The sequence below is a fragment of the Macrobrachium rosenbergii genome, chromosome 21 (genome assembly GCF_040412425.1).
Source record: "Macrobrachium rosenbergii isolate ZJJX-2024 chromosome 21, ASM4041242v1, whole genome shotgun sequence".
In the NCBI taxonomy this organism is placed as follows: domain Eukaryota; kingdom Metazoa; phylum Arthropoda; class Malacostraca; order Decapoda; family Palaemonidae; genus Macrobrachium; species Macrobrachium rosenbergii.
In genome coordinates, this window is record NC_089761.1 from 40,641,277 (window position 1) to 40,654,272 (window position 12,996).

General features: G+C 36.2%; 1 protein-coding gene across 1 annotated transcript in view; it reads left to right on the forward strand.

The window, feature by feature from the left end:
• The first annotated feature begins 968 nt into the window (after positions 1 to 968).
• Positions 969 to 12,996, forward strand: part of LOC136849463 (glutamic acid-rich protein-like) — a 28,698-nt gene continuing 16,670 nt past the window's right edge. Inside the window, exons 1-3 of the mRNA XM_067122812.1 lie at positions 969 to 1,013; positions 2,431 to 2,550; positions 7,633 to 7,825. Coding sequence (XP_066978913.1) covers positions 969 to 1,013; positions 2,431 to 2,550; positions 7,633 to 7,825 — 358 coding nt within the window. The remainder of the gene's footprint in view (positions 1,014 to 2,430; positions 2,551 to 7,632; positions 7,826 to 12,996) is intronic.

The following is a 12,996-nucleotide window of genomic DNA, read 5'->3' on the forward strand; positions in this document are numbered from 1 at the left end:
AAACATGTATATCTCGTAGGGAGGGAGGGAGGGAGGGAGGGAGGAAGGAAGGACGGTACTTGAGGAGGAAGCTGCGGAAAACCTTACCTTTGCAGAGGTGCTGCCACAAACAACGAGGTCCCCGAGGGGAACCTAAGGCAAGGAGAGGGAGATGGGGAAAAGAGAAGATGGGAAGGTAAGTGGTAGGGAGCGGAAGATGGAGTAAATAAAGTGGAGAAGAGAAAATAAGAAATGGAAGGGAACTGGAGAGTTAAAGAAGAAGGAGTAGGAAGATGAAGACAGAATAAAATAAACAGAAGAGAACTGAAATAAGAACAAAAGGGAAGGAAAATAGGGCCGTCATGGAAGGGAAGGAAGTGTATTTTGTCCGTCATTGAAATCTAATGTGACTGTCACTATGATACGCTCGAGCCAGTTGCAACTAAATCTATCTATCTGTGTATCTGTTTATCTACATATATGCATACATTCATGCATACTTACATACATACACACACACATATTTATAAATGGTTGTATGTGTGCATATATATATATAATATAAATAAATATATATATATATATATATATATATATATAATTTCTATATCTAAACACACACACATATATATATATGTATATATATATATATATATATATATATATATATATATATATATATATATATATATATATATATATATATATATATATATATATATATATATTTTTTTTTTTTTTTTTTTTTTAACATTTTTAAAGTAGCCGAATCTTTCACTTGCTAAAACACACAACTATACAATATCTGTCAGTGAACCAATCACGACCATCCACATCGTCAATATAAAACAAAAGAGACGCTACAGGACACCACGTGTATGACACATACACACACACACACAGAGAGAGAGAGAGAGAGAGAGAGAGAGAGAGAGAGAGAGAGAGAGAGAGAGAGAGAGAGAGCTGGCTTTGCGGTCTTTGCCATCACCATGCGTATGGATTTCTATGGCAGAGAAAGAGAGGTGGGGGAGGGGGTGAGTGGATGACTGGTGTGGTTGTAGGGAAGGGGGTCAACATACTGAGCAGTGAGAGAGAGAGAGAGAGAGAGAGAGAGAGAGAGAGAGTCTCGACAAAGGGGCGTGGCACTCGTCACGGAGGGGCTGAAAACTTTCGGTTTCTTTCGAGGAATTTAGCGGCATTTCTCGTAACAGGTTCTTTTAATTGTCCTCCCAGATACGACACGGAGGAAAGACGACGGAGCCAGGCCCTGAATACTAATCACCAGACGAGGATGAGCAATTGAGGACGACCTTTTGATAGCTGAAAACAAAAACAAAATAAAAAATTCGTCGAAGTTTCCTCGGCGCAGTCGAGTTTTCTGTACAACCTTTTGATAGCTGAAAACAAAAACAAAGTAAAAAATTCGCCGAAGTTTCCTCGGCGCAGTCGAGTTTTCTGTACAAGCTTTTGATAGCTGAAAACAAAAACAATGTAAAAATTTCGTCGAAGTTTCCTCGGCGCAATCGAGTTTTCCGTACAACCTTTTGATAGCTGAAAACAAAAATGAAGTAAAAAATTCGCCGAAGTTTCCTCGGCGCAATCGAGTTTTCTGTACAACCTTTTGATAGCCGAAAACAAAAACAAAGTAAAAAATTCGCCGAAGTTTCTTCGGCACAATCGAGTTTTCTGTACAACGTATAATGCTGTGTGAAACTCTCAGCCGCAGCCCATGAAACTTTCACTCACGGCCCGGTGGTGGGATGTGTTGTTGGCACCTACAGCGGTGCCAGACGCACGATCATGGCTAATTTTAACCTTAAATAAAGTAAAAATTACTGAGGCTAGAGGGCTGTAATTTGGTATGTTTGATGATTGGAGGGTGGATACTCAACATAGCAATTTGCAGCCTTCTAGCCTTAGCAGTTTTTAAGATCTGAGGGCGGACGGAAAGACAAATAGCATAAGCTCTGTCAATTGATTTAGTACAAAGATGTCTGCCACAAGGCGCACAAATCGAGCTTTGTGGATCGATCTCATTTCCCTGCTAATACAATGCCAAGCGTCCTTGAAACTTGCAACAAACCTTGGCAACCCGGTGCATGCGGCAGTGACTCGTTCTAAAATGAAATGGAGTAGGAGCAAGCAAGCAATTTAATCATTCCCAAAAGCAATGCTTTCACGCACTTGAAAGTAAAGACTCCGATATGGATCTCGAAATACTCTCCCAGACATTGGCAACTGGGACATGGGCATAAATAAAAACCAATAGCAGCAGCAGAGAGAGAGAGAGAGAGAGAGAGAGAGAGAGAGAGAGAGAGAGAGAGAGAATTATAATGGCACTGCAGTTCTGAGCAGTTGGGAGGGAAAAGTTGTTGTTTAAGTGACTTAACTTTCTAGCCTTGGGAGAAGGCCCGTCCGGGACCCTGATTCTACTGACAATCTTTACGTCAGATGCAGATGTGTTTGCGAAAGGCGAAGAAGAAGAAGAAGAAGAAGAAGAAGAAGAAGAAGAAGAAGAAGAAGAAGAAGAAGAAGAAGAAGAAGACAAAAGAGGAGTTATTTGTAGTACAGGCAAAAATAATGATAATAATAATAATAAATCCACAATGAAAATATATTATTTCCGATGTAGATAATATAGATATTAAATGTTTATATACTGATTTAATATAATCACACACAAACATAAAAACACATATGTATATATACTGTTTATATATATATATATATATATATATATATATATATATATATATATATATATATATATATATATATATATATATATATATATAATAAATTTTAAGATATTCTTACACTAACACTGCGGATCTAGTCACCTTATAATTTTAATAATAATAATATTAATAATAATAATAATAATAATAATAATAATATAACAAAACAATCAAATATAAATGATAAATTATGTATGTATGTATGTCCTTTTTGTATAATAAAATAATAATAACACCAACAACAAACCACAATGACACACACATGTATGTATGTATATGTGTAAGCATGTATGCATGCATATATACATACATACATACATATATATATATATATATATATCTTTAATATAGACTTATACTGACATTTTAGATCTTGTCACCTTTTTATAATAATAATAATAATAATAATAATAATAATAATAATAATAATAATAATAATGCAACAGGTAGTATCAGTGACAATGATAACAATAATTACAACAGTAGTAAACGCCATGACTACTCAAATTATACCAAATTATCGAACACATTAATGCCAATTATATTTTCTAACCCCACCAAAAAAATTAAGAAAAGAATTCTCAGAAGAAAAATTAAACAAAGAACGTGAATAACTGTTTCCTCTTTAGAAGAAATTAATGGCCGAGAAATGCACAGCAGAGTTAATTAAAAATATCATCAGAATCAGCTCATTAAATTAACGAGAAACCTGGGAGCGTAAACAATTCAATTCGCTACACCTAAAGTTATACAAAGCGTGGTCAGCACAGAGAGAGAGAGAGAGAGAGAGAGAGAGAGAGAGAGAGAGAGAGAGAGAGAGAGAGAGAGAGAGAGAGAGAGAATGGTAATAATGAGGTCCCAAAGAGTGTATATAATGATTAAAATCACTACAACTTGATTTATACTTTGATTAGTTAGAAGAGTTAGAGAGAGAGAGAGAGAGAGAGAGAGAGAGAGAGAGACAGAGAGAGAGAGAGAGAGAGAGAGTATGAATATAAAATAACCAAAAGAACTGATTCACATTTTGGTTACTTACAAGAGAGAGAGAGAGAGAGAGAGAGTATACATATAAGGTAACCATTGAAATTGATTCATATTTTGGTTACTTACAACAGAGAGAGAGAGAGAGAGAGAGAGAGAGAGAGATAGATACAAAAGAATAGAACTGGTTCATATTTTGGTTACTTAAAAGAAGAGAGAGAGAACTGGTTCATATTTTGAGTTAGAGAGAGAGAGAGAGAGAGAGTATACATATAAAATAACCAACAGAACTGATTCATATTTTGGTTACTTACAAGACAGAGAGAGAGAGAGAGAGAGAGAGAGAGAGAGAGAGAGAGAGAGAGAGAGAGAGAGAGAGAGAGAGAGAGGACTGAATAGGATCGGATGGAGAGGGATATTGGCGTTTCCAAGAAGCGACGGGAGACACGACAGGGACCAAAAATGATTGATACAAAGAGGAAGAAGAGGAGGGGAGAAAACGAAAGGGGAACAGCAGAATTACAGATAACGAGAAATGGCGAAAAACGGAAGAGGGAGAAAGCGAGAGAAAAGCGTAGGATGCATCGATCTTGCAGATATGAGGTATGCAGGTATCTGCAGGTATCTGATATATATATATATATATATATATATATATATATATATATATATATATATATATATATATATATATATATATATATATATATATATATATATATATATATATATATATATATATATATATATATATATATTACCTGAGATGGATACACACACACACACATATATATATATATATATATACAGTATGTGATTAGTGAAATTCTTATTATAATTATTATTATTATTATTATTAATGTTGTGCTTGTTACTACAGCTCGTGAATATACAATAGAGGTTGACATTATTTATTGTCATTAATGCTAGTAATGTTGTTCATGTACCGTACATATATTAAAAAAGTTAACTTATTGTACTATAATTGTTATTGCTATTATACTCTACTGTCCCGTCAAAAAGGACGGACATATTAAAGTAATTTTGTAAATGCATGGTCTTTATGATATTTCATGTACTCATGTTGATCTGCATCTTCTATAATATTTTGTAATAGAATATTCGTGTTAATGAAACAAAAATAATAAAATGATCCACATTACATCTTCTATTTTCTGAGAAAAAACCCGTTGCTTTATGCAATAGAACATTTATATGGGACTTCAGATACCACAAACCTTTGCCGAGGTTTGAGCAACTTACTTCATAAATGGTTCTTTTTCCCTCGAAAGTTACACTTGTATTTCTCCCAAAGTATAATAATTTGTAAATGACGAGTCTCGCCTTTCGTAATATCTTCTTAAACAACCAAACATAATTATCAGCGTAATTCTGCCACTAGACAGACGAAACTCAAACCACCTAAAATGAACCAAAATAAAACTTCCACACTCAAAAGAACCAAACCAAAAAAAAAAAAAAACCTTAGCAAGAAAAATAAAGAAAATAAAATATTTTATTCAAATATCAAACCAATGTGAATTAATTTACGTAAACGGTATATGTTTTAGAGGGAATATACGGATTTACCAGAAACTTTGTATTTTTCTTTGTATTTTTTTCCAGGGAATATAAGGATGTACCAGAAAATTTATATTTTTCTTCTTATTTCTTTCCACGGAATATAAGGATTTGCCAGAAACTTTTTATTTTTCTTTTTACTTTTTTCCAGGGACTATAAGCATTTACCAGAAACTTTATATTTTCTTTTTTTACCCATGGAATATAAAGATCTACCAGAAACTTCACATTTTTCTTTTTATTTTTTTTTCAAAGTCCCAGAGAACGAGTTCAGTCGAGAGCAGCAAGGGCATTTACATAACAAACCAATATCATCCTACAACACTGCACCAAAACGTCTGCCATGAATTTTGTGAATTCATGCCGTGAGTTTTATCCTTTCCTGCCTGTCCCAACTCTGGATGAAAGAAGACCTTACAGCATCCCGTTAGTTCTAAGAAACGCTAATTTGTAAGTGATGCTTCCATCACACTTTAGCAGTCTGGTGCCAGCAGCAGTGGTCATAATGAGAAGCGAGATTTAATGATGTTGGCAACATTGTCAGAAGTATGAGTCATACGTGACCTGAGGTCACGATATTTTTTTCAAGCGATAAACCAACCACTAGAAATGTGGATTCTGTCACCACTGTAATGGAGTGGTCATTAAGCTCCTCACTTACGCTGAGAGAACGGTATAACTGAGGCATAAAATCACAGGATTTTTGTTTTCTGAGGCGACGAGGGAATGGTACATAGTTTATCCAGTCTCATTATATTCTTTTACTTCCATTTTTGTAAAGAGAACGAGATATACGTGCATGTTAGATATAAACTCGATCATGCAAGGAATGTGATTACTGACTTCATATCATCGATGATTATAAACCTTCCGATTAAACCGTGGAGGAAACATGGAATAAGTTGGAGAAATCTTCATTCTGGAAAAGAATGGGACTGATGATTGGTTAAACGGGGTTGATTTCGAGTTGGATACTGTACACCCATTACTTGTGGGATGGTGAAGCCTGAGATAATTGAGGTAGCATGGAACCAAAGCGAGCTTTCAAAGGCAATATCAGAAGTCACATCAACATAATAAGCCAGAATCCTTTTGCAATTTTTATGTCTCATGTCCTCCTTTCGTCTATTCCCTTCGAGGTGAATTGAGAGACAAAGGAATAGACGAAGAGAGGGGACGAGACAGAAACACCTGGAAAAGGCCCTTGGAAAACAGCGACCCCGCATAAGGATTAAGCTGAGAAAAAGAAGAATAAAATGTAATGTGTTCCCATATACTTTTCTCTGTGTGCACTACGGTAATAAATTCCATGTTTATATTTGCTGTCGTCCAGCCCGGGGTCAATCCCTCTCATCACATTTGTAAGGAGAATGAAATACCTCGGTCTCAGCTTCTGGACAATACGTAACGTCCTTAAGGTTGGGACCTAACGTCTCGACCCTTGCAGGAAATCTTTACGGATTTCGAAACAGCACGTTAAACTCTTCCATTCCTCAAGCAGAAAATCTCAACCTGGGGTTCTCAAACAACCAGGAGCTTAGAGAGTTGTTCCTGTGGATATTTTTTTGGGGGGACTTAACTTTCTCGAGTGTATAGTTTCTTAATTAAATATAAATTTTCTACAAATTTAATTACCTATATTTGCTGATGTATGGAATGGGAAATTAAAGGTAAATTCTTAAGAGAGAGAGAGAGAGAGAGAGAGAGAGAGAGAGAGAGAGAGAGAGAGAGAGAGAGAGAGGCCTCTACACAGCCAAATCTGCAAAGTTTCCTTCCACCAGAGACCACATTGTGGTTTAATTTAGCAAAGACACAGTGAGGCAAGCTGGAGAGAGAGAGAGAGAGAGAGAGAGAGAGAGAGAGAGAGAGAGAGAGAGAGAGAGAGAGAGAGAGAGAGAGAGAGAGAACGTTTTTTCTAAAACTAAAATGTTCAAATCATGGATTCAGACCTATGGAAAATAAAAACATCTTATAAGAAAGCAACAAGAAGTATTCTCTCATATCCTAAATAAAAGTCCTAAAAGACTCTACAGCAATAGATATCTGTGAAAGAATCTATTCAAACATTTTAGAACACGTCATGAACAGTACTCGAGGAGGAGGAGGAGGAGGAGGAGGAGGAGGACCTGGCGAGCAGACACATGAGATGACAAGAGAACGACCCCCTGGAGACGGGTCACAATGAGACCTCAAACCAATGAGTCAGTAGGAAATGAGATAAGATTAAATAGAAGGTTCTGGTGTAAGCAGTAGGGTGTAGCAGTGAAACAAACCCAGGAATAATCGGGAGAACAGGACATGAAAATCAGAACGATGTACGAGTACCTACTGTAATCGCTTTCAAAAACTGCAGAATACGTCACGCTTCACACAAGTGAAAGTCTCAAATAACACCGTAATAAAGGAACAAAGAAACTCGCCCGGGGAAGGGGAGAAAAATAGAGATGACTCTTCTCGAGAATTCGGGCCCAGGCCAGGACACATGCCAGGAGGACTTCCTTCAACATCAATCACCACTCTTCGTCAGGTGGAATACAAAGGGGCAGGTGAATGCCTCGTCTAAAATGGCCTTCAAAAAATGTAATGATTTCCGAAGTGAATATTAATGACATTACTTAGCATTTTTGAAAAACAGGGCCAATCTTGTATTGTTTTAAGTTTTGTATGACGAATTCTATATATAATTATTGGTATGTTGTAATTGTTTCCACTATGGACTTTTCTTTAGTTTACTGTAAGATTATTTTTATTTTCGTCGTATAAGATGTTTTATTTTCAGTACGTCTGAATCCATAGTTTGGACATTGTAGTTGAAAAAAAGTTCTCTCTCCGGCTTGCCTCACCGTGTCTTTGCTAAATTAAACCACATTTTGATCTCTGGCGGAAGGAAACTTTGCAGAATTAGCTGTGTAGAGGCCCCCTCCTCTCTCTCTCTCTCTCTCTCTCTCTCTCTCTCTCTCTCTCTCTCTCTCAGTTTTTTAAAAGAATTTTCCCTCTTATTTGTCACAGCAGAATTTTGTCTTCCATTGTGTTTCTACAATTGCTGGACCGATTATCTTAAGAGGCGTATTTGCTATCAGTTGACAAATGGTGGTCATTAACTTGGGGGTTTTCCTTCGTAGTTAAAGAGTTTGACTTTTTTTCCTTGAACACAGATGGCTGTCTCGTTCACTTCAATGTAAACCTAACATGACCAAACAACTTTATCAGCTTTACTGTAGACAAGACCTTTTGTTCATAATGAAATGGTAGAAACAACACCTACAACAATAACAATAGCAGCAACAATAGCAACAACAGAAGCAGCTACATAATCAATAACAAGATGAAGGGTTATCACTAATAATATTGTATCTGTCCTTGAAACAGGAGCAATGGTGGCAGTAGCCACAGTGTGGAACAAATCGAAACCGGTTTTGTCAACAGTGAAAACTTTGAACCAAAATAAGTTGCAAAAGTGCGGGAATAATATCAAAATAAAAAAACAAGTAAAAAAAGCGCCGAAGTTTCTTCGGCGCAATCGAATTTTCTGTACAACCGCTACAGCATATAATCATGGCCACCGAAAATAGGTCTATCTTTCGGTGGTCTCGGTATAATGCTGTATGAGCAGCCGCCCACGAAATTTTAACCAAGGCCCGGTGGTGGCCTATCCTATATCATTGTCAGAAGCATGATTATGGATAAATTTAACCTTAAATAAAATAAAAAACTACTGAGGTTATAGGGCTGAAATTTGGTATGTTTGATGATTGGAGGATGTATGATCAACATACCAATTTTCAGCCCTCTAGCCTCAGTAGTTTTTAAGATCTGAGGGCGGACAGAAAAAAGTGCGGAAGGACAGACAAAGCCGGCACAATAGTTTTCCTTCACAGAAAACTAAAAACAGACAATACGTCAAAAAAAAAACCTCTCCCATCCCTAAAAGACCAAACGACAGAAATCGACAGTAAAGTTTCGCGAAAGGAAAAAAAAAAAATTATAAAAAACAGGAAAACCAAAAAAGTGAAGAAAGCTGAACGAATCTGGCCAGACACCAAAGGAAATATTGCCGATACAAAAATCCGGAGGAAAACCGGACACCGAGAAACTGGAGAGTGTGAAAACATTTGACAGAAAACTTCTGTGATTTGGACAAGGTGAAGTTTCACTGTCTGGCCTGAACTACAAATATGCCGGTTCCTGGCCTCGACTGAAGACGATTGTTGAAAGTAGGATTAACGTCTAATTTTTCCACATATAAGGCAGCAACAAATCTTAAACCCCGTAGGCGGGGTAGCGCCGTCAGTGCAACTCACGCGGTGCACTGCAGACATTACTTAAGGTTCTTTGCAGCGTGCCTTCGGCCCGTAGCTGCAACCCCTTTCGTTCCTTTTACTGTACCTCCGTTCATGTTCTCTTTCTTCCATCATACTTTCCACCCTCTCCTAACAATTGATTCATATTGCAACTGCGAGGTTCTTTTCCTCCTGTTACACCTTTCAAACCTTTTACTGTCAATTTCCGTTTCAGCGCTGAATGATCTCACAGGTCCCAGTGCTTGGCCTTTGGCCTAAACTCTATATTCAGTTCAATTCAACAAATCTTATTAAATTTTTTGGTACGATTGGAAATGTGAAATGAGTCATAACTGAGAGACACCACACTAGGAGAAAAAGAAACAGGTAAAACGGTGAAAACTTGAAATAAAGGGATTCCACACAAAGTCAACGGGAAAAGAGAGATTAACCATGCTGTAATAACAAAGATGACAAGTTAAGAATGTCTTCAAATACCTCAATTCAAACCTAAACCAACTTAGTGACATCTGAAACCTAACCCGGATCTAAATCCATTTCAGAATCTATCAATCAACTGTTCCTCAGCCAGTGGTCCACAACTACACAGAATTTCACCGAAATCTACCAAAAGCAAAATATAACCTCCGTTCAGAGTCGTTCGCGGAGGTACAAATAAATAAATAGATAAACAAATAAATAAATAAATAAATAGATAAATACATACATACATAAATAAATAAATAAATAAATACATGCATAAATACATCAATAAATAAATAAATATTTATATAAATAAATAAATAAAGAAAGATAAATAAATAAATAAACATGTAAAGGCGAAACAAGACTGAGGAACATGCGAGACCTGGGACGCTGCATCATAAATAAACCCATGCATAAATACATCAACAAATACATAAATATATGGATAAATAAGTAAATATAGATAAATAAATAAATAAACATGCAAAGAAGAAAGAAGCCAGAGGAACATGCGAGACCTGGGATGCTGCATCATAAATAAATACATGCATATATACATCAATAAATAAATACAAATAAATAAATAAATAAATAAATAAATAAATAAATAAACAGATAAATAAATAAACAGGCAAAGAAGAAACAAGCCATAGGAACAGGCGTGACCTGGGATGATGCATCATCGTCATCATCATCATCATCATCATCATCATCATCACCATCATCAGTCTTGAGCGAGATAATAAAGAAGCGGCAAATCAAGAGCCCTCGATAATTCCCGAAGTTCTCAGATCAATATCTTCAACTGCTGCAACCGGGCGCTTTGAATTGCCAGCAATAATCTAACTATCATTATAAATATTAATTTTATTATTATTACTATTATTCGGCATATGTAAATATTCATAAGGAAAAGTCTAAAATGGCATTACATTGCCCAACCTTCGCACTGTAACATATCAAAGTACTGACTAATTTACTATATGTTTTTGAAAATTTTATACATTTTTACACGTATACGTGACTTGAAAAAACTATTTTATTGATAAAAATTGTTATACCTAATTTTCTATACAGTTATAGAATCAGAATTTTCTATAATAATGTTAAACATCTATTAATATGCTACATACAAACTTGAACGCAATGACCTCTATTTCTTACAAACAAACAAACAAAAAAATGCAAAGAAAATCTTCATTCAAATAAAAAAAACCCGAAAACAATTTGCCATAAATTTCCTATACCTCACACACAAGACGAAACGGAAAACAACGACAAAAAAAAATCCTTCGTCCTAACAAAACAAAAAACTTTGACAAAGAAAAAAGATCCCTTTATTTCATCAAAAAGAAATGAGGAAAAACTATAACAAAGCGGGGAGAGAGAGAGAGAGAGAGAGAGAGAGAGAGAGAGAGAGAGAGAGAGAGAGAGAGAGAGAGAGAGAGAGAGAGGGGGGGTCGGTTCTCTCAAAGGCATCCGGAAGAAACTCGAGCGAAGTTGTCAGGAGAGACTCATAAAGATTTCCTTTTTTCATTAATACTTTTTTTTTCTGGCGGCACAATGAAGGTCTCGTTACTCTTCTATAAAGACTTCAGACGTCTGGAACGTTCGCGAGCGAGTTTCCTTATTTTTCTGTGCGTGTTTTAATCCGGTAAAGAGAAGGTGATATTGACAGATGAGAATTGACACATTTAAAAAAAAAACAAGTAAAAAACGCACCGAATTCTCTGTACATCGTATAATCAAGGCCACCGAAAATAGATCCATCTTTCGGTGGTCTCGGCATAATGCTGTATGGGCCGTGGCCCATGAAACTTTAACTACGGCCCGGTGGTGGCCTATATCGTTGCCAGAAGCACGATTATGGTCAACTTTAACCTTAAATCAAATAAAAACTACAGAGGCTAGAGGGCTGCAATTTGGTATGTTTGATGACTGGAGGGTGAATGATCAACATACCAATTTGCAGCCCTCTAGCCTTGGTAGTTTTCTCAAATTTAAGGGCGGACAGAAAAAGTGTGGACAGGAAAAAGTGCGGACGGACAGACAAACCCGGCACAATAGTTTTCTTTTACAGAAAAATTAATTCAAATATTACAAAATTTGTTACCAACTCTAGCGACCCCTTTCGACGTATGAGAGTACATTCAACAAATACAGAAACTACAAAATGTATATGAAATACGAAACACTTCAAGACAACAAACAAAAACAATGCGCATAGATTCAAATGCCTTACACTGTTTAAAAAAAAAGTCCAGTACTAATAGTGCATTTGTGCCTACATAAAATTTTAAAAATTATTTACAAAATATATCTAGTTAATGGATCAAATTAACTAGATATATCACTAACAAGTGGAGTTAACAATGGGTCCATTACAAAATAAGACAAATGTTGGGTGTGTCTTAACCGTCGAAATGGCAATACTTGAGGTTGAACAGCTGAATATACAATTTAGGCCAAAGTCCAGGCACTGGGACCTATGAGGTCATTCAGAGCTGAAACGGAAACTGGCAGTAAAAGGTCTGCAAGGTGTAACAGGAGGAAAACCTCAAAGCAGTTGCACTATGAATCAATTGTTAGGAGAGGGTGGAGAGTAAGATGGAAGAAAGGGAATAAGAAAGGAGGTACAGTAAAAGGAGCGAAGGGGATTGCAGCTACGAATAGTTACTAAACACACAGCAGACAGGGAAAGAATTAATTGAAGTTAAGGAGAAATTAAGCATTGCAAAAGTATGCTAGGACAGAAAGGCCGTAAACCAGAGGCCCTTTTCAAATCAATTTTGCAAAATTGATAAACGAACCTTATCAGCCCATACCACTCTGTTATTATTTCTCATGAAATGAAAAAAAGATGATTTACTAAGGAAATACTGATTTCCTCCACGAGCTATGCAATATGTTCCTGAAGTTTACGAGTGTGCATTGACATATTTCAAACTTAT